Source organism: Limulus polyphemus, unplaced genomic scaffold, assembly GCF_000517525.1.
Source record: "Limulus polyphemus unplaced genomic scaffold, Limulus_polyphemus-2.1.2 Scaffold579, whole genome shotgun sequence".
Classification (NCBI taxonomy): Eukaryota; Metazoa; Arthropoda; class Merostomata; order Xiphosura; family Limulidae; genus Limulus; species Limulus polyphemus.
In genome coordinates this window covers 223,755-249,653 of record NW_013666189.1, presented here as the reverse complement: position 1 = coordinate 249,653, position 25,899 = coordinate 223,755, and the positions used below count along the sequence as shown (strand labels likewise).

Here is a 25,899-nt window from a genome sequence, read left to right as displayed (position 1 = left end):
TCTGAAATAGAGGAGTAGCAGAGGTTCACGACTTCTATATCCTATTTACAAAGACACCAACTATCTATGTGCAGAACATCATCTCAAAATGCTTCAAAATTGCCTCATTATATGTGAATAAAGGCACCCTATTTTCTAGCTATGGAAAATCAGTTATCTTAGTAGTGACAGTGATCAGTATGGCATGTTTTACATAATGTTTAATTACATGACATCCAAAAAGTAATGAAACTAAATAAATGAGTAACAGAAGTACAAGTAGAATTAATCTTAATATAAAAATTGTTGCACTCTAAAACAAAATAAGAAACAATTTTGTCCAAAACTGGGAGATTTCTCAATAGGTTTTTGTAATTATATAAACAAAATCATTGAGTGAAATAAGGATATTTCATTCCATATAGTATGTTACAATACACTAGAAGAAATTTCAATATAAATTGTGAATATATGAAACATGAATGTCTTTTTAAATTGATTTGTCTACTCAAAAACAAACTATAATACATATTATTGTAGTATATGAACATACCATGAGTTTCAATCTTCTTGTAACATGATTATATTTATTAATAATTATTTTGTTCTGTATATACTCAGGTTTCACATAACATGTGATCGAAAGAGCCATTAGATCTACTTTTATTCCTTCTTCTTAAGTGTAAAATACCTTTTCTACCCAGGAAAAATATTATTATCAATTATTACTGTAATAATGCAAATTGTGTAAGGATTTTGACAGCAGTGTCATTCAATGGTTGTTCAAGTGGTATCATGAGGTTACAGCCTCACTACGTTGTAATGAGAATGACCAGCACGTGAGGAGCTCTAGTCACTCTAGATAAATACGACGTTTCTTGGGAATTATGGAAAGTTAATTCAGTTGTAGGTATTATATTGTCAATTTTTCATCATGATTTTATCCAGAAACTATTTTGTGCATTAAAATTAATTCAATGTAATGTTCACAAATCATAATGAAAAGGGGGTTCAGAAGTTTTTCATTATAGATTGCTCATTTATGACTTGGAAACAAGTAACTTTGATCATTTAGATTAAAAATGTAAAGAATGTAATTCAATACTTCAACTGGAAACAAAACGTTCAAGAAATTTAAAATGTACTTACAATATTTAATAACATGTAATTTCATGTTATAATTTCTGTGAAATATAGATAATTAATTGGAATTATAATTACAACAACAAAATGTCTGGATAAAAAATCGCTCACGAATATAGTTTATATTGTTATACAACATTTAATTATTATTGAAATATTTGTACATGGATATTTTGACGCTAGGTGTCATGTGTTGATAGACTATATAAGAGCTTTTCTCACATTTTATCATTCCTTTCTTATGACGTATTCGTTGTCAAGGATTTATCACGAGTGGTTGTACACAGTTGCACCCTCTAGCTTTTACTCGCAATATAAACCAACAGAAATAAGGATCGCCAATAATTGTGTTTATCATCAGTTCTCACCTAGTTGCTGAAATTTACGATTTTCAAGTTTTATCCGAGAAAAACGACTCCAATAGGTATTTACATCACAGATATGTCCATATCATATATTTCGATTTCTAAAGACGCTCCAGATATTGAGGTAAGCAAGAAGATTTTTTTTTATTCCCTTTAGTTAAAGCGAGTACAATATGTAGTATTTAATTTAAATTAATGCACAGGTCATATGAATTTGTTTGAGTTAATAACATTTGAAAATACCCATTTGAATTAAATTATGCATTGAGGGTCTGCTTTCATTTTTTCCGTAAGCTTAATTTAATTTTCAGACTCACTTTAGACTAATGAAAAGAAATATCCCTGGGTGGCTTAGCTGTAAGTCTACGGGTTTATAACGCTAAAAATCAGATTTTGATAATTGCGGTGGGCGTAGCTCTTGTGAAGCTTTGACCGTAATAACAAACTATTGAAAAAGGTGTATAAGATGTAAATACACTTTCCTTAAGTACCAAAATTTGTCCACTAGCACTGAAGAAACTTCTCACAGTTCGTTTCGTGTTAGTTCAGTTGCATTAGCAGATACGTATAACGGATGTTTATTAAAAGTCTTTGTTTGTTTGTTTTTGAAGTTAAGCACAAAGCTACACAATGGGCTATCTGTGCTCTGCCCACCACGGGTTTCGAAACCCGCATTCTAGCGTTGTAAATCCGTAGACATACCGCTGTGTTACTGGGGGCTATTAAAAGTGTAACATCTACATTGAAAAAAAAATTAACGATCCTCGCTCATGCGATCCTTAAGAATAAACACACGGGTCACGTGAATTAATACTGCTTTGTTAATGTTAATTTTAATAACAAAAATAAATTTGATATTAATAAAAAATATTCAAATAGTAGAAGTAGAGTACTATGTTTTATTCGTGCTTTTCGTGAATTTGTTTCGAAAATCCTGTAACTTCTTAACCTTTGTTCTCTGACTACGATGTATAGCGCCACCACCATTATCAGTAAGAGGTGATAAAAATACGTCCTCTGATATTACATGTAAATACAACCTTTATCGCCCTATCTTCACAAACATTCTGCACCGAAGTAAAATGTTCAGACATTAAATGAAATGCGAAAAAATATACTAAAATTCTGTAAGAATGGATGTGAGAATCCTCTAATTTTAGGTCTAGATATTTTGGACTCTCTAATAAGTTTCTGTAAGTGGCATGTTTTTAAATAGCTTAAACAGTACAAAGTTATACATTTTAATTTATCAGAAAAAAAAACGATTAGAGATAAAATCTCTGCAGTCTTACTGACATTTAGGTAGTCGTGTGTGAAACGTAGGAATATCATACGTTCCATACCTGCTTTTGTTATATAGGATTTTTCATAATTTTTCATTTATTTAGATTGTATGCAGTTTTAGTGTAAACACGTGGTCCATAAAATCGTTCAAATTGTCTTGCTCTAGTTGCTTTGTTTATGTGTTCTCAGTAGTAAATAATATATATTCTGCCCGATAGAATACCCTGTAATATCCATTGCTGTCTGAATCGACAACGTCTGTATACTATAGCTAACCAATGGTGTGGAAGAACGAAGATCAGGAGATGACGCTGTCGACTGGATAACGAAACCAAACGTACCTGTAGAATTCAGAAGCAGTTTTAAAAATTCATTTCTACCTAGAGACCTCAAAACTTGGTTCAGTTTAGAAGTTCAGCATGTTTAGATCAACAGACATCTGTACAGCTAATCACAATCCAGTAGAAGCGACTGTCTTTTCGTGACATCTGTACAGCTAATCACAATCCAATAGAAGCGACTGTCTTTTCGTGCGCACATTTATGTACATTGTGTTTCTTTCTTGTTGCCCCCCAGTGGTACAGCGGTATGTTTGCGGACTTACGACGCTAGAAATCGGGTTTCTATACCCGTGGTGGGCAGCGCACAGAAAGCCCATTGTGTAGCTTTGGGCTTAACTTCAAACAACAACTAAAATCTTTCTTGTTTGTTCCATAATAAAGATGGCGTTCGTGTGGATGAACTGTGATTTATCTCTAGGCTACTAACCTCTAACTGTAGCTTAAGGGTGATGGGAGCAATCTGCTAAAATTATTTCTGAAACGAATTTGCTCTTATTATTGGGTCTGTCTATCTGATACATGATGGGTAACTAGTTTCCACCTGAAAATACCACAGGCGCCTATCTCCCCTAGGCCTTGGAAGAATCCTTCTTAATTTTAGCAGATTGCTTCCCTCACCCTTAAGCTACAGTTAGAGGTTAGTACCCTAGAGATAAATCATAGTTAGCAAAGCATTGGGGGTATGAAAAAGATGTAGGAAATGAAATAATTAACTTTATTCTTTTTTCAAACAAATTATGCTATTTAAACATGTTCACCTCTTACAGCTTAAGTAAGATTTGTTATTTCATCTTCTCACTTGTGGGTACTACTGGATTTTAGTGTTGTAAATCCTTGTTTATTAGTCTTGTCTACGGTTAAAAATAATATATTGAAGACGCTTAATACTCTCGTAGCTCACTCAGCGTTTCTAGTGAATGACTAATAGCGTTGGAATTCTAATGAGAGCACCAATTTTCTATTACTTTTCATTTTTCGTTCCATGTTCTATAAAAACTGAATATATCTTGAAAGCCAGCTAGATGGTAAAGCTGCAAAAAGCGCCACATCAACTTATGACTAACGTCGTGAAAAGAAAATATTTCAAGTCATGATTACTGTAAACTTGCATCGTAACTGATTAAATATATGCAAAAAATTACCTTAAAACTAAATTTGTTTAGAATGATGTATGTGCTAAAACTTGTATATTAGATTGAGCAAATAACTATAATATTCAACATGACATTTTAAAACAAAGTTTTTTAGTTTTGTTCTGTCTGATATTAAATTAGATTCAGCTATATACACAGTATAATGTACATATGTAAGAAGTAGAATGGGGAAGAAACGTACAACGATGCAGCATGTGAATTCAACATAAACATTAAACTAAAGTTTTAGTAGCACTGAAGGAAGGAAGGTTTTAAAGTTTGTCTTATGTTAACTTATAAACAACCAAGACTGGTCACACCTGCTTTGAAACTAAACGAGTATAGATAGATAAGATAAAACTAAATGTACAAGTCTTCACACGTTTAGTTTAATTAATTAAATATTCAAAGCTTCATTTTCTGAAATAACAGAAGGATTGATATATATGTGGAATCAGCTTGTTACTTAAATGTATCACCAATTGACCTATATTTTACATTTAACGCATATTTTAAATATATATATATTGTTGCGTCAGCGAGGTCACGTGAAAGTATCACGCCACGTCCTTCTCGAACCTTCGTGATTTGTCGGGAGACTACTAGATTGGGGGTAGTCTAGTATATATAAGATGGTCACAACGTGACGGCAACAATGTGTAATTGAACTGCGGAGAGAGAATATTGTTGAGCACGTGAGACGTTCGTTGAGAATTATAGCGTTTGTTATAGCGCGACTGTTGAAATTAAGTGTATCGCAAAGTTATATTCAGAAAGAGTAAACCAGTTTTATTTAAGAAAGGTCTTGTGTCGCTAAAGTTTCGTCAGAACGAAGCTACCGAAAATTAACTAACGAACGGAGGCGTAACAATATCATTGTTTAAAAGCAGAACTCGTTCATCAAAAATTATAGATAAGCTACAATTCAAAACGTTAATCTGTATGTTATAAAATACGGTATGATTTGAATGGAATTTTTAATTGGGTGCAGGTATCTTACGTTATTTAATTTTTAGCCAGTTAATTAAAATGTCAATAAGGTTGAGTATGAATAACAGTAGTTTACGCTTTTTCTATTTTGCTGCTTCACTCTAAGTGCTTGGTTAAATTATATTACATGACTCATTATAAAATAGATAAATTGAAATACACAGAGAAACTTGTTGATGCACGGTCATGGATAACTAATGAAGGATGGCGATCAACATGACACAGTTTATTTATACGTTCATAAACTTCTGGAGGTATTTGGCTGCATGAGAGGGCAACTTTAAACGTCGTATCCCTATACCTGCCCTGTATTTTAAAGGAGCTGAACCTCCAAACTGGTAAATTAGTATCTAGGTGTAACTGTGAATTGCAACGAGACTAAAATTAACTATACTCGTATTATTCATTACTAGTCCAATGTATTATAACCCTGCTAAACGACTGACATAAGTAACTCTTACTACGATGTTGTGTGTTGTCAACTTGGCGAGTCTTAGTGGTATTGAACAAAAAGACTCATTAGAGGACAAACAAGACGTAGTTGATGTTATTAAAATCCAGCTCCTCTTCTCATGTACACAGTTTACTGTTGCAAGACTTGTACTTATTACGGAACTCCTCAGTTTAATAACATGGGTGACATTGTTTCATTCGAAAGATTAAGTCTGTGCGCATTCTATGGTTTTATATTGTTATGATAAGTCGTTGCGCAGTAGTGGAAAACAATGTTTTGGGATCATAATGAAAAAAACAACAACAAAAAACAAGTATGATAAAGAAGGTTGATAAATCACAATAAAAAAGCAATAACACCATAGCATTTTCGACATTTCAGTGAAACTGATTTGATGGCCTGGTGGTTAGGGTGTTTGACTCGGAATGTGCGGGTTCGCATACCATCATCAAACATGTTTGCCTTTTCAACCGTGGGGATGTTATAACGTGAATGTCAATCCAGCTATTCGATTAAAGTAGCCCAAGAGTTAGCAGTGGGTGGTGTTGACTACCTGTCTCTAGTCTATCACTTATGAATTAGGGAAGGCTAGCGCAGATAGTCTTGGAGAAATTTTGCACTAAATTCACATTTTCACATTTTGCACATTTCTTTATTATAAGAAAAGGCAAGAACCTACATATCCTGCCTATGTTCCCGATAATGATTATCATTTAATTATCTATATTATCAGTAAACGTATGTGAAGATGGTAGTTTTTTTTTCTGGTATGTTATTAACAAATGTATGTATAACAAATGAGAAATTTTCATACTGACACTGTACTATTTATTTTACTCAGAATATTTTAGCTCTAAATCCGAAGATTCGCCGTCATGCCAGCCTTCTTCCGAGTAGTGAAACAAAAGAAAACAAGAAACTTTGGAAACGAAACCAGGAGAAATACTGCATTGTAAGAAAAAACAACATTTTAATATAATTTTTCCCCCACCTTTTCTGTTGTTTTTTTTTCTAGAGTTTTCGCGACCCTTGTAATTGATAATTAGACTTTTCGAAAAAAGTGTTCGTGATCATTTACACTTTAAAAAAAGATACTTTTTGTTCAAGCAATGACTTCAATTTACTAATAAAGTGATAGTTGGAATATGATAAGAACAATAAAAGGAGGATTGGTTCAGCTTTTTTTTTATTAGGAGTCAACAAAAGAACTGTGTAGGTTAATATTCATTGTAGAAGATGTTAAAAGACCTATCAATAATATAAATATTCCAGATAATAGCACCAACTATTTCTTAACAATCGTGTTAATTTTAAAAGACATTATGTGTGTGTGTGTGTCAGAGAGGGTGGTATAAGCGTGTGGTTTTTGGTGGCAGTTTTACTGAATCCATAGGGCTACACAAGTGAAGTCTGTATTCTTGTGTATGGTCAGCGTGTACAGGGTTCACTAACTGACAACACATGAAATGGGGCTACACAAGTGAAGTCTGTATTCTTGTGTATGGTCAGCGTGTACAGGGTTCACTAACTGACAACACATGAAATGGGGCTACACAAGTGAAGTCTATATACTTGTGTATGGTCGGTGTGTGCAGGGTTCACTAACTGACAACACATGAAATGAACAGTAGAGGTACTTTATTATTAACAAAGATTATCTAACACTTTTCAAAGCAAGCATAGCCTTAACTTAATATAAGTGACAGTGTTGTAAAAAATTTATCTTTTACACACATTTCTTATTTACTACATAAAACAAATACATAACAACTCTTACAAACTACCTGTACTAACGAACAGCCCACACTGTTAACCATGTAGAAAAGTATGTAAATAAGAAAAGAACAAGTTAATAACGATATTACAAATAACCTTAATAGTTTTACATTTTATCAAGGAATACTTTTGGATAATTGAATGTGTAAATTTCTTTGTCATATAATCTTGTACTGTATATCTCTTAAAGAATTTCTTTATTCCATGAAAATAAACGTCCAGATTACACCTGCTAATTTTGATGATTCATTTGCTCTTTTACTGCCCAAGTGGATGTACAAGTGGAGCACAAGTTATTCCTCCAGAGTTGCGTAACTAACGTGTTATCTTCTGATCCCCCTTCACCCCAGTGGTACAGCGATATATCTGTAGTTTTATAATGCTAAAAACGGACTTTATTACCCTTGGTATTAGGTTGATATATTCTAGATGACTATGCTATAGATATTTACAGATGCCACTATACACACGTTATCCAACCTATATTTCTTTGTTTGTTTGAAGTTAAGCACAAAGCTACACAAAGGGCTATCTGTGCTCTGCCCACCACGGGTATCGAAACCCGGTTTCTAGCGTTGTAAGTCCGCAGGCATACCGCTGTGCTACTGGGGGGCTCTAACCTATATAAAATCCAGTGTGTGTCACGTCATGCTTTATTTTAAACTTAAATCGTTTCATTTTATACTTTCAGTACATACACTAACATGAATATTGGGTTATATTTTTCTTACTAAGCAACATGACACAAAAACCATTGTTGGAACGCATTTTATCAAAACGCACTGGCTTTTCTATATATTAGATATTGTTATTTAAGGAACCATTTCTTTTTTTCTTTTTTTTTCGCTAGCTTGACTCATTAAAAAGATGGTATGCGCGCACGCACGTGCGTGTCTGTCTCTCTGTGACCTCTATTTATAATATGAGGAGCCACTTCTTTTCTATGTGGTTTTTCGCTAGCTTGCCTCATTAAAAAAGATGCGTATGTGCGCACGCAGTTGGATAAGATAAGTAATACCCAGGAGCACACCATCAGGGTCCACTTAGCATAGGGGGAAAATCTTATGTTTCTAGGTTTTTTCCTCTTGATGCTATGGCGGTTGCATTTCTTTTCTATGTGGTTTTTACTAGCTTGCCTCATAAAAAGATGTGCATGCGTGCACGGACATGGATAAGTAATAACACCCATCTACACACCCTCAGGGTCCACTTAGTAAGAGTGCAAAATTTCAGATTTGTAGGTTCTTTCCTCTTGGAGGTATGGGGTCACAGACACGCAGATGCTCACCCACATAGCTACAGACAGACACGCACGTGTGTGTCTGTCTGTGTTTTCTATTTGTAAATAAGTGAAGCTTATACACTACTGGAGTATAATTTACAACGTGTCACACGTCAGATATTCTCTTTTTGACGGTTATGCATCTTGAAAAGAGCCATACAGCGTAGTTACAATTACAAAAGCCTCTATCGTGAGGCTGTTATATTAAGAGCACATTAACACTCCCTGTAGGCTTTCTACAAGCCACCTATTATACTAAGACGACTATTTCCCAGCACCGGTTTCAATATCGATTGCACGGAAATCCATTGGCGACTTGAATAGGATAAACACCTGTTTCATTCTCCAGCTGTTTGATGTATGCGATGGTTGAATAGATATGTTGTGGAAGCAGCTTGTGTGCGCATGACGTAGGTCGCTTTTTCAGACGAAGATTCTTTTTGATTTTTTGTGAACTATTGCATTGGACACTTGGACTACTTTTACTACTGATCTTTGTGTTCTTGGAGTTTCACATGCTATAAAACGCTTCACTTTGCTTACCACAGATGGAATATGACTTGTTCCATGTCTCTTTCTTGATGGTTCTAAGCCCAAAGTTGATCCATATTCCTTTATTTTTCAATGATACTAGGTAGAAGGGAAATCCCCCTCTTGGAAATTGTACGTTTGATCTGAGAGGAATAATATTTTGCGTCCAAAGAGCTGTTACATACCCTTCCCAAAAGTGATCAGTTTTCATTGCAATCATACTGCCTACCAAAGCCAAACAATATCAAAATGCATTTCTGATACGTGCCATCAACGCAAATTTATATCGACTGTGGTTATCCCATTACTTGATGATTTTCATATTAAAAATCGTTTTAATATAAAGCCTTAAACCCTTTGTCTAAGCCTATAAATCAAATCGTAATTTTTTAAGATCATTCTAGAAATTCCCCGATAATGCTCAAGAGTAAGCTCGTGGACTTGTATCCTAATAAACTTCTATTTTCTGATAAACGTATTTGCAGCAAATCCTAATTAATGAAATTATATTTCAGATTTATCTAAGGCATAATTAAAATGTTTTTATTATCATTACTTGTGATTATCTAAAAATATATTATTTCCGTGTGTTGGATTAGTCCTGTAAACCTCTTGAGAAGAACTTCGATGACATTAAACACACCACACTGAGTGAAAGAGTTGCATTGAAGGAAGCAGCGAGGTACGTTTCGCAAATATCGTTCTGCATCTTTTCAAATATTATTTAATATTGATATCTAATTTCATGGATTGAATTTTGTAATATGTTAGGACAGAAGTTATTTTTAAAGAATCCAAAATATTCTATATGATTTAATTTTCAAGTATAAGAGAAAAATGACGCATTTAAAATAATAAATTTTGGGATCAGTATTCTTCTAGATAAATTTTTGCAAGTTTAGAGGATAACATGTATGTGAAGATGTAAAAGATAACTACGTACAGAGCGTTTGTAGGAAGCAGTGAGAAATGGTTCCTTGGATCACTATTAAATAGTTTCTGATATTATTGGCGGTACTAGCATTTAATACCTTCTGTGATTTTTCCAATGTTTTCATTTTTTAAGTTTCTGAATCACGTTGTAATATACCATTTACATATGAACAAAAACCTAGATATAATAATCATTTTCTCTTACCTCAAGTAAATTAATTATTTATAACCTCTTACTATTCATAACTTTGTCTTTTTGATAATAACGAATACCATGATATTAATATTTTGAAGTACTTTATAAACAAATCACTGCAGGTGCTTGAAATGTGCAGACGCCCCCTGTCAGAAGAGTTGCCCGACTCAACTCGACGTTAAAAGCTTTATTAGCAGCATTTCCACAAAGGTAAGCCTCAGTTGAACTTTATTTGTTTGGTTTACGAATGTGAAATTTAATGTCATATAATGAGTAAAATACTGAATTTTGGAGCGGTTCTGTGATAAAAAATAAGATGTGAATAAAAATTTTAGAGAGAGGGAAGTTAATAGAAATGGGATGTTCAAAGAGATGCATTTAACATAAACCAAATGTTTTAGTGTTAGTTTTATAAATCAAGGATAAAATTAATAGCACAGGAGTAGCATGAGCTGTATTTGTTCTTAGAATTAACATACACTCTTTCAACGCTGAAATTTGGTATAAAAGTCAGTGTGTGTCACGTCACGCTTGATGTCTCGAAATAGGAGTCATAAAATCCAAAATGCTTTTATCCAGATAGAATAGTTTACTGTTTGACCATTACGATTTTAGTGACGGGGTGCAAGGGGACCGTCATGAAACCTTATAAGTGTAGTGAGTGTTGGGATCACCTAGCCTAGAGCCAACTACATCAAATTTATCATTAAATAAAAATATCGATTCAATTTTAAACTTAAATCTTTACCGAATTAAGCTCTTTTCTGTTATATCACTAACGTTATTAATAAAAAACAAACCTCTTTAGTCAACGGAGACTCTAAATTAAGAAATCAACAAATATTTTTCCAGATTTGTTGTCTATACATTTCATTTTATACTTTCAGTACATAGACTAACAACAATATTAGATTATACTGTTGTTGCTAAGCAACATGACATATAAGTCATTGTTGGAACGTAGTGTTACAAAAACGCACTGGCTTTTCTATGAATTAGAAGTTGTTAATTTGTTAAATTAACTGATTTTTACCAATAATTATTCTATGAATACGCAACTAATTATTTCCAGAATCATCTTAATTTTGATTGGCTCACAGAGGAAGTTACCGACGTTTTACTGTCTCTTCGTTGGCTAAGCTTGATTTCGAAAAATGTATTCATTTCAATTAGCTATGAAATGTGAGTTTAGGGTATACTATGGGTTGGGGTGGTAGTACTTGCCCCATCAGTTTTGACAGGCTATACCTAGTAGATATATATGTCTAGGCACCTTTTATAGTAAGTGTAAATACAACTGGTAAATTCGTATTTTCATACTGTCGTAGATATATATATATATATATCTTGACACCATTTTATAGTACGTATAAATACAACTGGTAAATTCGTATTTTCATGCTGTCGTATGGTTTTATAGTAGATTATATAACACTGTCAAATTACCAACTCTTTGTAATCTACAGAATTACTACGGAGCAGCGAAAGCCATATTCTCTGACAACCCCTTGGGTTTAACCTGTGGGATGGTCTGCCCGACTAGTGACCTCTGTGTTGGTGGCTGTAACTTGTACGCTTCAGAGGAGGGACCAATAAACATAAGCGGACTACAGCAATTCGCAACTGAGGTTTGATATACACAATTTTTTCATGATTCGGAAATAGTATGTACATACACACACACATATACACTTTTTCAGAATGTCTTATTACATTCCAAATTATGAATTTACTGGCTTACATAATTATAATAGTTTGTAGAAAACAGTTGTAGAGAGGACTAATTATAAAGACAACAAAACAAACTCGTAACGTCTAAGACAGTTGTTAATCTTGATAAAATAAACATTTCTGTAGATGAGATTTATCACTTTGTTTTCTGTGGTCCATCACTACGAGGAGAAAAGTCTACGCTGACAAGGTGGGAACTCAAGTGTAAATGTAAGAATTAATGTGTTTTATCTACCAATATGACATTAAATAAAAAATTAAGAATTAATGTGTTTTATTTACCAATATGACGTTAAATAAAAAATTAAGAATTAATGTGTTTTATCTACCAATATGACGCTAAATAAATAAATTAAGAATTAATGTGTTTTATCTACCAATATGACCCTAAATAAAAAAATTAAGAATTAATGTGTTTTATCTACCAATATGACGCTAAATAAAAAAATTAAGAATTAATGTGTTTCAACTCTTCATCTACCAATATGACGTTAAATAAACACTTATTTGAAGTCAGATAATTTTGCGATGTTTTATCACTATGGTCTTAATCGTACACAACTTTAGTAGTTATAAAAAAGGTTTAATTACAATTTCACAACATGCTTGATTTCCCACGTCTTTTAACACAATAGAAACAAGCTACTATTCAAAAACTGCATTGTTGCAGTCTATGTCAAAATGTTATCAGGTGATATCATGGCTATTGAATAACGTTTAGTTCTCTATGTTTATATTGAACTTAAAATTTAATAAAAAATAGAAAATAAATAAGTATTGTTTTTTTACCGAAATATTTACTTTGAAAAAAGTCATATATATTTATTACTTTAATACTTCTAATCATTCTAAGTTATTAACAGCAAATTGACGGTTGCTTTTTTATAATTTTATTTCTAAATTTCATTGCTAACTTATCAATACTCAAACAAAGGTAGTGTAGCTATAAATGAATAATTTTTCTTGTGATAAATGTTATCTTTTGAAAGTACTAATGCTTAAAAACATCTTTGTAGATTTTTAAATCTATGAAGATTCCTCAGATTCGTCCACCAGAAACTCCTTCTGTAGAAGAACTTCCCGAAAGTTACCATGCCCAGATAGCTCTAGTTGGTTGTGGACCGGCTAGTATCAGCTGTGCTACTTTTCTTGCACGATTAGGGTACTCTAACCTCACTGTACTTGAGAAGGAAGAATACTTCGGTGGTTTGAGGTTAGTATTATATTTAGGAGGAAAACTTCTGTAAAATTATTTGAGGAGGAAGACTCTAGTAAATGTAGTAAAATTTTGGGGATATTAAAACCTAACATTCACTACACGTTTCAGAAAAAGTTTCGATCATAAGGTTTCAAGAAGAAGAGCTTGAGAAACCTTCTAACATACACATGGAAAATGGTTTCCGAAAAATTGTTACTATTTGTGCAACCGTTTTGTAACAAGGATGATGTATTGTCACAAGATCTGAAATTCTTTCCTGAAATACGTTACTAGTCTATAAGCAGTGCTCAAACTCACTGACATGCTACCAATTATCAGAAACTAGACATTTTTAACATATATTGGATAACATGCCTAGTTTATGCTGAGCTTTAGACCATGGTAACTATGATAACATTCATGTAAGACAAAACACTGGTGGCTATAGTAACATTCTTGGAAAAAAAGACATTGATAACTGTAGTAACATGTTCGGTATTAATTCATTTTCAGCTCTTTTTTGTTAATATTTCCACATTTAATCTCGTTTGTCGAAAGCCTTGGCTAACTATATTTCAGGGACATTGATTATTGTATATCTATGGTTGGGATCCCCCCCTCTAATTTCTTGATATATTAGGCTTATAAACTTTGAAGTTATACAAGTCAAGATAAAAATCGCGACGTGTTTGAAAGACCAACTTTAAGGGAGTGGTTGACTTATTTCATTAGATTACACTAGGATATAATGCGACGTAAAGTGGCAACAATTTTCGTGCTTCGTTTTATAATTAGCTGATAACGTAGAAGCTTAAACGGGTGTATTGTATACACAATGCGTGTAGGTGTAGTAGCCCGTCTCCTCTTTAGCTCTGATAATTTGAGATATCTTTTCTAACGTGCTTCATAAAAGATTGTCGCCTAGTAACACCAATTCACCAGATTGTTGTTCGATTCTTTTCTTATGTGAAAATAAAAGCTTGTTTTTTATAGCTTAAATAAACTTTCGAAAAAAGACTGCAAGACGTGGAAAAATACTGAAATAAATACTGGCAAAACATAAAACACACATCTATAAAAATCATCGTTTTATTTGGTACCTTCTGTGCGTATGCCCTTCGTCAGGCTTACCTACTAAACAAGCCATTTGTTACAACAACTACGCTCGAGACGTGGCAAATTCAAGTTTTTGATAAAGACTTCGGTTTTAACGTCTTCCAGTATTTCTTTCAATATTTTTAGATATATTAGAGCTTTGGATTATCATTTGGCAAGTCATTAGAATCTTTGTTTTCTTCTTCTAGATGTACTAGAATATATTTCAAATTGAATCAACATAATTTGCATGAAAAACATACGATATATGTAGTAATGTAAACTTAATTTAATAGCCTGTTTGTATTAATCTAACTTTCACATTTTTATTTATATTATATGTACTGTATAATAATGGATTAGACACCTATACCTACTTCAACATCTCAAGCTGAAAGATGTTGTATTTACAAGAGGTAACAAATACACAGTAACCACGATAACGGCCAATAGCGAATAAACTTTAGAATTTTCGTAACGTTCCGTTCTTAGGTTGAAAATTGAAAAGCACAAAACATAACGGAACCGCAATGCATTTAAATATAAGAAAGCTGTTTCGAGTTTTATACAAAAAAGAAATTGTAAAGCTAGACAAATGTGCTAGGTCGAACAAATACGCTGGTGTGAGGGAAAGGTATTTAAATTAAGAAAAATGTCAAATGTGCTGAATGATGAGAATAAAGTTTGATTGGTACTCTTCTTATAGCTCTTCAGAAATTCCTCAGTATCGTCTTCCATATGAAGTAGTGAACTTTGAAGTAGATTTGATGAAGGACCTTGGAGTCAAGGTAGGCTACTTTTCAAAGCATAACTACAAAGGACCTTGAAGTCAAGGTATAATTTCTAAAGTACCTTGTAGTAAAGGTAAATGTTCAAATTTAGGCAATTTTACATGTATTAAATTAACAGTACTCTATTTTATAGGAAATCAGTATTAGGTTATATTTGGACCATGCTAACCAACGCTGTTACTGAAGAAGCACTCGAGCAGCATTTTATATATAGAATAGGAAAATTCAACATCAAAGTAATCAGAGTTTCTTGTTTTCATACGTAGATTGAATACGGCAAAGCATTAGGACGAGACTTCACTTTGAAGCAACTGAAGAACGAAGGATACAAAGCCGTGTTCGTTGGAATAGGTACAAATAAGAATAGATTTGAATAAATTCTAAAAAGTTTTATTATTCATATATACTAAGAGTTAAATACAACAACGGCCACAATTCGATGACGAGGAACTCACTTTGAGACTAATACTGGTTGGAGACGGCTTGAATCGGTAATGAAGAAAAACTTTAATATAAGTTTAACATAACAGCAAATGTACAACGTTTCGACAAGGTTTTGTCACAATGTTATTTGTTTTTCACTGATTTCTTGTGTTTTATTTCTTGAAAGCTGTGTCAAACTTCAAAGTGTATTTATATGTTATCTTTTATATACCTGGAGAACACAAAAACAACGTTCCTACGGATATTTTTATCTAAAATGTTATCATATAATGACACACTTCATGATGATATATGGAAAGAAAGCTTTGCGTTTTTTTATACCAGGCCTGTTTTTACGTTTCTTGACTACTTACTGTATCAAATAATTTCTGTAAGTGTATAAGGTTGTAATTTTCCAAAGTAGCCAGTCTCGTGAAAACCAGGCCTGTTTTTACGTTTCTTGACTACTCACTGTATCAGATAATTTCTGTAAGTGTATAAGGTTGTAATTTTCCAAAGTAGCCAGTCTCGTGAAAACCGTCTTTATTTTTATAATGAAGTTATTACAGATACTTACTTTTTAATATGTTTATTTTATTGACAAATGTAAATAAACGTAGGTTTAATATTGTGACATTTAATATTTTAGCCATCAGTAGCTGAACGTAAGTTTGAAGGCTTATGACACAAAAAATTGTTTTTAAATACAGCACAAATAGCTCATTATGTAGCTTTGTGTTTGTTTGTAGTTAAGCACAAAGCTACACAATGAGCTATCTGAGCTCTACCCACCAAGGGTATCGAAACCCGGTTTATAGTGTTGTAAGTCTGCAGACATATCGCTCTGCCACTGGGGGTGTAGCTTTGTACTTACCACCAAACAAATAATTCAGCTTTAAGCGAATTTATCGCGATCTAACGACACTCGAAATACTTATTTGTACGTTCTGCAGGATTACCACAACCAAAAATAATCCCTATCTTCGAAGGACTAACTGAAGGAGATGGCTTCTATACCTCTAAAGAGTTTCTTCCACTCGTTGCTAAAGCTAGTAAACCTGGTATGTTATTCTGTATTATTGAGAACAATAAAAATATTACATAAAACTAAGATTATTCGTTCTCAGACTTGTTTCTTTGTTATCCTTTATTTACTCAGTGATTATTTGATGATGTAGAATAATTTTCAAATCAGAATTAGATATGAAAACAGGAGTATTTTCAACCAAACTAAAAACAAATTACATTACAATTGATTATAAATACCTATCTTTGTTATTATTAATAAATTCGCCTCGCATGGCCAGGTGGCTAAGGCGCTCGACTCGCAGTCTGCGGGTCGCGGGTTCGAATCCCCGTCCCACCGTGGGGACCTTATAATGTGACGGTAAAAGAGTAGCCCAAGCGTTGGCGGTGGGTGGTAGATGACTAGCTGCCTTCCCTCTAGTCTTACACTGCTAAATTAAGGATGGCTAGCGCAGATAGCCCTCGTGTAGCTTTGCGCGAAATTAAAAAAAAATTAATAAATTCTGATAAACAGCATTGTGACGTAACAGTAAGTAGAATATATATATTTTTTAAATATCTTCTTAACTTTATTACTGTTTATTACCCAAAGGGATGTGCCAATGTAAGTCAGTCCTTCCCGTACTTTATGGTAACGTGATAGTCCTCGGAGCTGGAGACACTGCTTTCGACTGTGCTACTTCAGCTCTCAGATGTGGAGCAAAGCGAGTTTTTGTGGTCTTCAGAAAAGGTTTCACCAACATCCGGGCAGTTCCTGAAGAGGTGAGTTTGTAAAATTGATGCTATTGGGACCCAGGTGCTCACATTATACACAGTTGTAACTCATGACAAGTCTACCTCTATCAGGACCACCGCAACAATTTTTCAAATCCCAGCGTGGTCCCTTATATCTCTACACATTATATATCCTTGACATCCCTTTATATCTCTACACATTATATATCCCTGATATCCCTTTATATCTACACACCACTACCGTAACTTTACATGAAATAATCGGAAAGGTGGTTTTGTTTATCTGTTATAATTTAGTGTAATGTTTTAGTTACGTAACATTTGTAACGTTGAGCTATTTGTGTGTTGGGGGGGGGGGGCAATATTTTCTTGCCTTGGGGCTGCATCCGATAATTTTTAAAGACATAAGTTTTTAATCTCTACCAATATAACTTTTATAGTTTCTGTATTATAAATATTGGGCAAGTGGAGAAAGTTTCTTTGGAAAGGAATTTTCACATTGTTTTATTAATGCAATTAATGCACTACGGTTTGAGAAGCCCTAATTATATTTAGTTAAACATATCAGATAATTATTACTACAAGTTAACGACGCTAAACTTTTTAAATATAGGGTACTTTATTCAGATTTGGTTTTGTAAAAATATGATTAACTTTTATTTGAATAACATTTAAGTTTTGTACTGACTTCTTTTAATCAATTCGTATTATATGTCTGTTGTTAGTCATAAAGATCAATATATTTGCTTCTTAAAAGCCACCACCCCCAGTGGCACAGTGGTATATCTGCGGATTACAACGGTAGAATCCGGGTTTCGATACGCGTCGTAGGCAGAGCACATATAGCCCATTGTGTGACTTTGTGCTTAATTGTTTAACAATACAAGCAAGCTTCTTAAAATGACTTCATTGTTTCCACGAATCATCTGACTTTTTTAACCAATACCTGTGTACTTTTAACTGTTTGGACGTTCATGTTTACAGAGAGACTTTAGGCTTCTATAATTGTTTAGCACACGCACTTTAAAACATTTGCAGATGGAGCTGGCTAAAGAAGAGAAGTGCGAGTTCATACCGTTCCTCTCTCCAAGTAAAGTTATAAAAGGGAGTCGTATTACAGCAATGGAATTTCACAGGACTGTACAGATAGAAGACGGACAGTGGATAGTAGATGAAGACCAGCTGGTAAAGCTGAAGGCAGACTTTATTATCTCTGCTTTTGGTTCTTCGCTTCAAGATCCCAAAGGTAGATAACGCCAGCCGTAAGAAAGAGCGTAACACAGATATTTTATAATTAAAGAGAATGATTCTGAAGACAAATTAATTTATGTCTTTGAAGATTTTAAGATATTCTTCTGTACCTCAAACGTACATAAGTAAAAATAAAAAAAACAGCACTATGAGTTAAAAAACTTTCAACATCCTCTTTTTTTTTTCAAGAATTTAGTTTGATATTATAATTATATCTTGTGAACAGTAAGTAAAACTGTAAATGGTAATATAATTCCTAACGTTAGAACACAAATGACTAGTTTACTAGTTTTATATGAATGAAATTACTTTGAAGGAAATGTTACTTTCTTCCCAAGAATTAGCTTTTTATCTTGGGATATTGCGAAAAATAACCGTTATTTCTTTTATCATTTACAAATATCACACTGTGTACCACAGTCATTAGTGGACGATAATGACTTGAGCTCATTCTTTATGTGTTTTTCTATATTTTTAGCTTGTTGAACTATTTTACCAACATTTCGGTGCACGTGACTGTGGGTGATAACATAATTACGTTAGATAACAGTCAGTCTATGTACATTATTAATACTAATTTAGTAATCTAATACGTTTTCGCTTCTTGCTTTGTGATTGTTCATACAACCAATTTCAGATCAAGCTGAAATAAAACTAGTTTTTGTGCGATATTTAACCAAACGTCAGACAATTTGTACTTCAGCCTATCATTTGTTTTATTGTGTTTGTTGTACGTTGCTGATGTTCTGTATTTCAAAATACCAACAAATACCAATGAACAAATTATTTACCTAGTTACCAACACGTTTTAAGACTTGCTGAAGAAAAAACAAAGATAAACTTATTCATATTTACAGAAAAAGAGTTAATCTTGAATTGAAGACATGGACTATAAGTACATTAATTATAGATAAATAAATAAATATGATTAATATTAAAGCACCAAAATTATATTCAGGGAGATAAGAAATAATTTAAATATAATATAACTGAAAAAAAGCACTTACAAAAAACAATCAAAATTTAATGAGTTACAAAAAACATAAGTATTTTTTCTGTATTTAGTACAATTCTTGAAGCTTAGGAAGTTTCAAAATCGATCAATTTGTTTATCAATCAAAAATTGGAGATTCATAACTTGTTCCATATATTTAGCTATCGAGCTTTGAAGGCTAAAAGATTCATAACTTGATCAGTTTGTTTAGCTACCAAGCTTTGGAGCTTGTGAAATTCACTGACATGATCATTTTGTTTAGTCCGAGCATTGAAGCTTGTGAAGTCCATAACTTGATCAATTTGTTTGTGGTCCAAGCTTCGGAGTATGTGTTCGTTAACATGATACATTTATTATGTCAAGTCTTTGACAATTTTGAAATTCATTAATTCCATTAAAATTTAGTGTAGGTTGTGAGAGAACCTTCCAGGGAAGGTTGTACCTAATCATTTTGACGTGATTTTGCTGTTCTTAACCTATCCTCTGTTAACGACGCATGGAGACAGTAACCGATTGTATTGTCCAGGTAGAAGCCCTTACAGTCCTTAAAATCTCGATTCATTTTCCATAATATCCTCATTTATGATCGACACCTAACTGTTAATGAGTGTGGAATTTCAGAAATGAACCGGAAATATCTGCTATAGGTAATCACCTTTTGTTAACTACATATTCGTTTAGGAGGCTAATGCCCATGGCTGGCAGTTCAGATGTCTCAGCCAGAAGGAAGTTTGGATAAAATTCACTTCTAGTATCTATTCCACTATGAGTACTTAAGTCGTTTGGGACAAGATTTGAAAGGTCAAAAGGAAGCACGCCTCCTATCCTCTTTCAATCTTACAATTTGATGGTCAAGAGTTTACTGAGTCATAAGACTACTGTTAATACCATTGGAAAGTGTTTATCTCACAATTCCACCACATCCGACCCTTCCCCTGCATTTTTGGCCATCGAGACATGGGCTGAAAGAACACTGCTTTCTTTTGGGGCTGACCGTCTATATGGTGAAATTTAAAATTGTTCTAAACTGTCCTTGAAAAATGTCAGTCAGACCAGGTGACATTCATTAAGTTGACTGAAATGGGACTGACATTGGAAGTTTTTTTCATATAATCCCCACTTTTGGTCTTTCTTTGAGGCACTTGAAGAAATCAGATATGCCTGACTGGAATTAAACAGTTGTTGAGGCATCCTTCTGTTCTTATTTTTACAGGCACGAAATCAGACGAGTGTGTGTTGGCTCTGTCACGATTTGCTGTGGGTCTGTAGCTGTTCATGGGATCTCCTCTACATATTCTGTGTTCACTGCTAAGTTATATGTCATATCACATACTCTGGATAATATAAAAGCTAAACAACCAGTTGTACAATCTATACTGATACCCTTAACTCTTTGAAGACTGGAATTGCTTAATGTTAGTTCTCACCAAAGTCTTTTGGACTTTCAGAATAGCTTTGCCCAGTTTTTCTTACCATCCATTTCAATTAAGTCCTTCTGGATTCCTGATTATATTGGAAGCCCAGAGAACAAGTTTACTGACACGGTGGCAAAATCAATCTGCAATGGTGACGTAATAATCTTGCCTATCCGATATTTGGATTTCAAGTCATTATCGGAGCAAGGCTTAACGTCTGGTAGCAGACGATTTAGGTGTGAGCAACGTCACATCTAGATTTTCCAGATGAAATATACCAATAGCAATTGGCTGTTTATTATGCCCCAAGAATTAGAGGGAGAAAGCTGTCATGGTAAGGCTTTGCATTGGCCTCTATTATTCATTGTTATCTTTTAAAAGGTAGCAATCCATCAATGTATGAGCATTGTGGCACGCAAGTGATAATTTTCCAGTTTTACTCCCATGCTGTTGTTACAATGGTGAACGAAAGAACATTTTTAGACATAGTTTATATTGTAGTCTACCTTTAACGTTGGACAGTGTCATTAGCAAAGATCAAACTGTCGAGAATGATCATGCTTTTTACAGACCATTAACCTTTTCAACTTATTTTATTTTTTCCCGATTATCAAGGATAAAGAAAAAAGGTTATTTTATATCTTTAATTTTATATTAGTTTTTACAGCTGCTTTTCTTCTCATGCTCTAAATTATTAACATTGTTTGACACAGATAACACACATGGCCTTTCGCCATTAAAATCCAACAATTTCTTTAGTAATATCAGCTTTGGAGATTTTGAAGTTAATCAACATGATCAGTTATTTAATTATTTTAACATCTGAGCCTGGTGGCAGCGCTGTTAACTAATATGATCAACTTGTATATTCTTTCAATTCTTTGAGACTGTGATGCTCAATGTCGTCATAAATTTGTTTAGTTATCCAAGCCTTGGAGCCTGTGAAATTCACTAAGTTTGGGTTACCCGAGATTGATAGGAAGACAATGCAGAGTAATGAAAAATGGGTGTTCTTTGGAGGAGACTTGGCTGGAGTAGCAGAAACTACTGTGGAATCAGTGAATGATGGAAAGACTGCGGCTTGGTACATTCATGAATTTCTCCAGGTAACTTTTGTGATAGTCAATAGTAAGGTGACAATATTTAATGTAACAAAAGATTAATACACCTCTTATTATCTATAAGTACTGCACAGAAAGTATTAAGATACTGTAAAGTTGGTTTACTCCAATATTTTATGGCATTTAATTAATAGAAGAAATACAGCATTTAAACAAAAAATTTGTTATTATTGCAAATATATATATATACATAAATATATATATACACTATGTTATCTGTTTCGGCCATATTTGTTCAAGCCAATGAAAAGATCGATGGTCTAATGATGCCTGGATAAAATGTGGTCAAAACATATGACAAAATATACTTGTTTGAGCAATAAAGAATAATTTTGGTTTACACATTGTATCACCTATCTTAATACTCGTATAGTGGCTGCCTACTTGTAAGTACTTGCAGTTCAGCAGTGAAATGAGATCAAACAGGGCTTGACGTTACTATCCTGGCTTCCTGCTAATAAATAATACTTGTCCAGGAGCGTAATAAAACCAAAAGGGGATTGATGCTCGTATAGTGGCTTCCTACTTGTAAGTACTTGCAGTTCAGCAATGAAATGAGATCAAACAGGGCTTGACGTTACTATCCTGGCTTCCTGCTGGTAAATAATACTTGTCCAGGAGCGTAATAAAACCAAAATGGGATTGATGCTCGTATAGTGGCTTCCTACTTGTAAGTACTTGCAGTTCAGCAATGAAATGAGATCAAACAGGGCTTGACGTTCCTATCCTGGTTTTTCTGCTTCAAAGCACTAGCTTTCCAGCTTGTCCTGATACTTAAATAAAACTTACAGACCAATTCATTATTTTCACATACATTCTAGTAATGGTATGTTGAAACAAATTCAGTGATTATGACGCAGTAAAAGTAAAAAGAAAAATACTTGTACAACACAGATAACGTGCAACTGCCACAGATGAAGTGTAACACAACCCAATATATAGATTAAAACGAAGTTATTTGACAGGAGATATGGACAAAAGTATGTTTTCTTAAAGGTCTTTAAATAATAAAATGTAGATTTTCGAATAGATTAAGCATTATTTTTTGACAGTATATATATATCAAGATACACGGTTTGATAAGTTAAACAAGTTAACTCATTTTTTCCTTCTTATTTTCTTTCAGAGGCTTCATGGATTGCCAGTGCCGAAGGAACAATACTTACCCCAATTCTATACTCCTATTGATATGGTGGATATCAGTGTTGAGATGTGTGGTCTTAAATTCAAAAATCCTTTTGGTCTTGCCAGTGCTCCACCAACAACCAGCAGTCCCATGATTCGTAGGGCATTTGAAGAAGGATGGGCATTTGCCCTAACAAAAACGTTTGCTTTGGATAAGGTATTATATAATAATATTTGAAATACTTACTTTCTAAAAGAACTATTTAATAATATAGAAAGTACTCATTGTATAAAAGTATTATTAAGTACTATAACAAATATTCACTTTGATTAACGTATTATTGGCCCGGCATGGCCAGGTGGTTAAGGCACTCGACTCGCAATCTGAGGGTCGCGGGTTCGAATCCCTGTCACACCAAACACGCTCGCCATTTCAGTCGTGGGGGCGTTATAATGTGACGGTCAATCTCACTATTCGTTGGTAAAAGAGTAGCCCAAGAGTTGCTGGTGTGGACTCGCTGCTTTTCCTCTAGTCCATCACCTCTATATTAGGGATGGCAAGCGTATATAGCACTTAAGTAGTTTTATGCGAAGTTAAACCAAGAAACAACTTAAAAGTATTGTTCAATAATGTTACATCAATTTTTCTTTATATCATTGAATTGTATGAAGCATTTAAAGAAGCTGCTCTGCATGTCTAAGATAGAATACATATTACCAGAACAGCTTATCCAAGCGTTTATATCCAAATCACTTGAACACAAACATGTAGTAGCCGTTGTTTTCCAAACTTTCGCAATTACATTGCCATATTTAGGTCAGAGCTATTTATGTAATTTATAATATTTATTGTGTTATCAACTCTCCAGTATATAGAGCAGGTATAATGAACTTTTTTAGGCTTCATGTAATCTATCACCCCTCAAATGCCTCATATGTTCACACACACATGAACATACAGATATAATATATATTTTGTTTGTTTGTTGTTAAGCAAAAAAATACTCAATGGGCTATCTATGTTGTGCCCACCGCGTTTATCGAAACCCAGTTTTTAACGTTATGAACCTACAAGCTTGCTAGTGAGCCATTGGAGGTCGTAACATATAATTGTCAGTCTATTTGTTTCAGCGCAATGACACACAATGGGCCACATTATAAGCCATGAGTGTTATCACTGAGTTATTGGAGGACATAACATATAAGATTATGCCTCTTGTTCATGCACTATATCCCACCGTTTTGTGTATCGCACAGCTATGTAATACAGCCTGAATAGGTAGTTTCACCTGCCTAAATTCTATGTCCGCTTTGATTTTTTCTCTGGTTTATAAAACTGGATTTATAGTTTTAAATTTAAAATATTATAAAAAGTAGATAAACTAATCCGTTATATAACGTTTGACTCCAATGGGTGCCCGAAACTAGTTGAAATATCCTATTATAGAAGAACCATGTGTTACATACGCTACGCTTTTATGGCTGAGGAATAGAATGAAAATACGGTTTATTTAACTAAGTTTTGTTAGCTAAATATGAATAATGTTTTAAATAATTCAATTTATATTAATGCAAGAAGAATACTATAACAGCGAGAAACTTGCAAAACTCAGATACAAACATTTCAGTGAAATTATACTTTTTATTCCACGGTGGTTGTTTGTAAATATATCGTACTGTTTGTGGTTAATATTGTGATTGTTTGTAAATATATCGTACTGTTTGTGGTTAATATTGTGATTGTTTGTAAATACATGCCTCTGTTTGTGGTTAATATAATGATTGTATGTAAATACATGCCTCTGTTTGTGGTTAATATTGTGATTGTATGTAAATACATGCCTCTGTTTGTGGTTAATATTGTGATTGTATGTAAATACATGCCTCTGTTTGTGGTTAATATTGTGATTGTATGTAAATACATGCCTCTGTTTATGGTTAATATTGTGATTGTATGTAAATACGTGCTTCTGTTTGTGGTTAATATTGTGATTGTATGTAAATACATGCCTCTGTTTGTGGTTAATATTGTGATTGTATGTAAATACATGCCTCTGCTTGTGGTTAATATTGTGATTTTATGTAAATACATGCCTCTGTTTATGGTTAATATTGTGACTGTATGTAAATACATGCCTCTGTTTGTGGTTAATATTGTGATTGTGTGTAAATACATATCTCCGTTTGTGGTTAACACTGCGATTGTATGTAAATACGATTTCGTTTGTGGATAGTATTGTGACTCAATGTAAGTACATGTCTCTGCAGCATTGACTATTAGTTACTGATGTTTGTTGTTGGAAGGTAACTGAAGCATCCCGACTATTAGTTACTGATGTTTGTTGTTGGAAGGTAACTGAAGCATCACGACTACTAGTTACTGATGTTTGTTGTTGGAAGGTTACTGCAGCATCACGACTATTAGTTTCTGATGTTTGTTGTTGGAAGGTAACTGAAGCATACCGACTACTAGTTACTGATGTTTGTTGTTGGAAGGTAACTGCAGCATCACGACTACTAGTTACTGATGTTTGTTGTTGGAAGGTAACTGCAGCATCCATACTATTAGTTACTGATGTTTGTTGTT

The 25,899-nt window shown here is 33.6% G+C and overlaps 1 protein-coding gene across 1 annotated transcript in view; it reads left to right on the top strand.

Moving 5' to 3' along the window:
- Positions 1-1,379: 1,379 nt before the first annotated feature.
- LOC106459229 (dihydropyrimidine dehydrogenase [NADP(+)]-like) overlaps positions 1,380-25,899 on the top strand; it is a 66,917-nt gene continuing 42,397 nt past the window's right edge. The window contains exons 1-13 of the mRNA XM_013918832.2: positions 1,380-1,611; positions 6,531-6,641; positions 9,878-9,960; positions 10,530-10,617; positions 11,874-12,035; positions 13,155-13,351; positions 15,138-15,219; positions 15,489-15,573; positions 16,599-16,706; positions 17,264-17,433; positions 18,445-18,652; positions 21,988-22,172; positions 23,314-23,529. Of these exons, the coding sequence (XP_013774286.1) occupies positions 1,564-1,611; positions 6,531-6,641; positions 9,878-9,960; positions 10,530-10,617; positions 11,874-12,035; positions 13,155-13,351; positions 15,138-15,219; positions 15,489-15,573; positions 16,599-16,706; positions 17,264-17,433; positions 18,445-18,652; positions 21,988-22,172; positions 23,314-23,529 (1,743 nt within the window). The 5' untranslated portion in view covers positions 1,380-1,563. The remainder of the gene's footprint in view (positions 1,612-6,530; positions 6,642-9,877; positions 9,961-10,529; positions 10,618-11,873; positions 12,036-13,154; positions 13,352-15,137; positions 15,220-15,488; positions 15,574-16,598; positions 16,707-17,263; positions 17,434-18,444; positions 18,653-21,987; positions 22,173-23,313; positions 23,530-25,899) is intronic.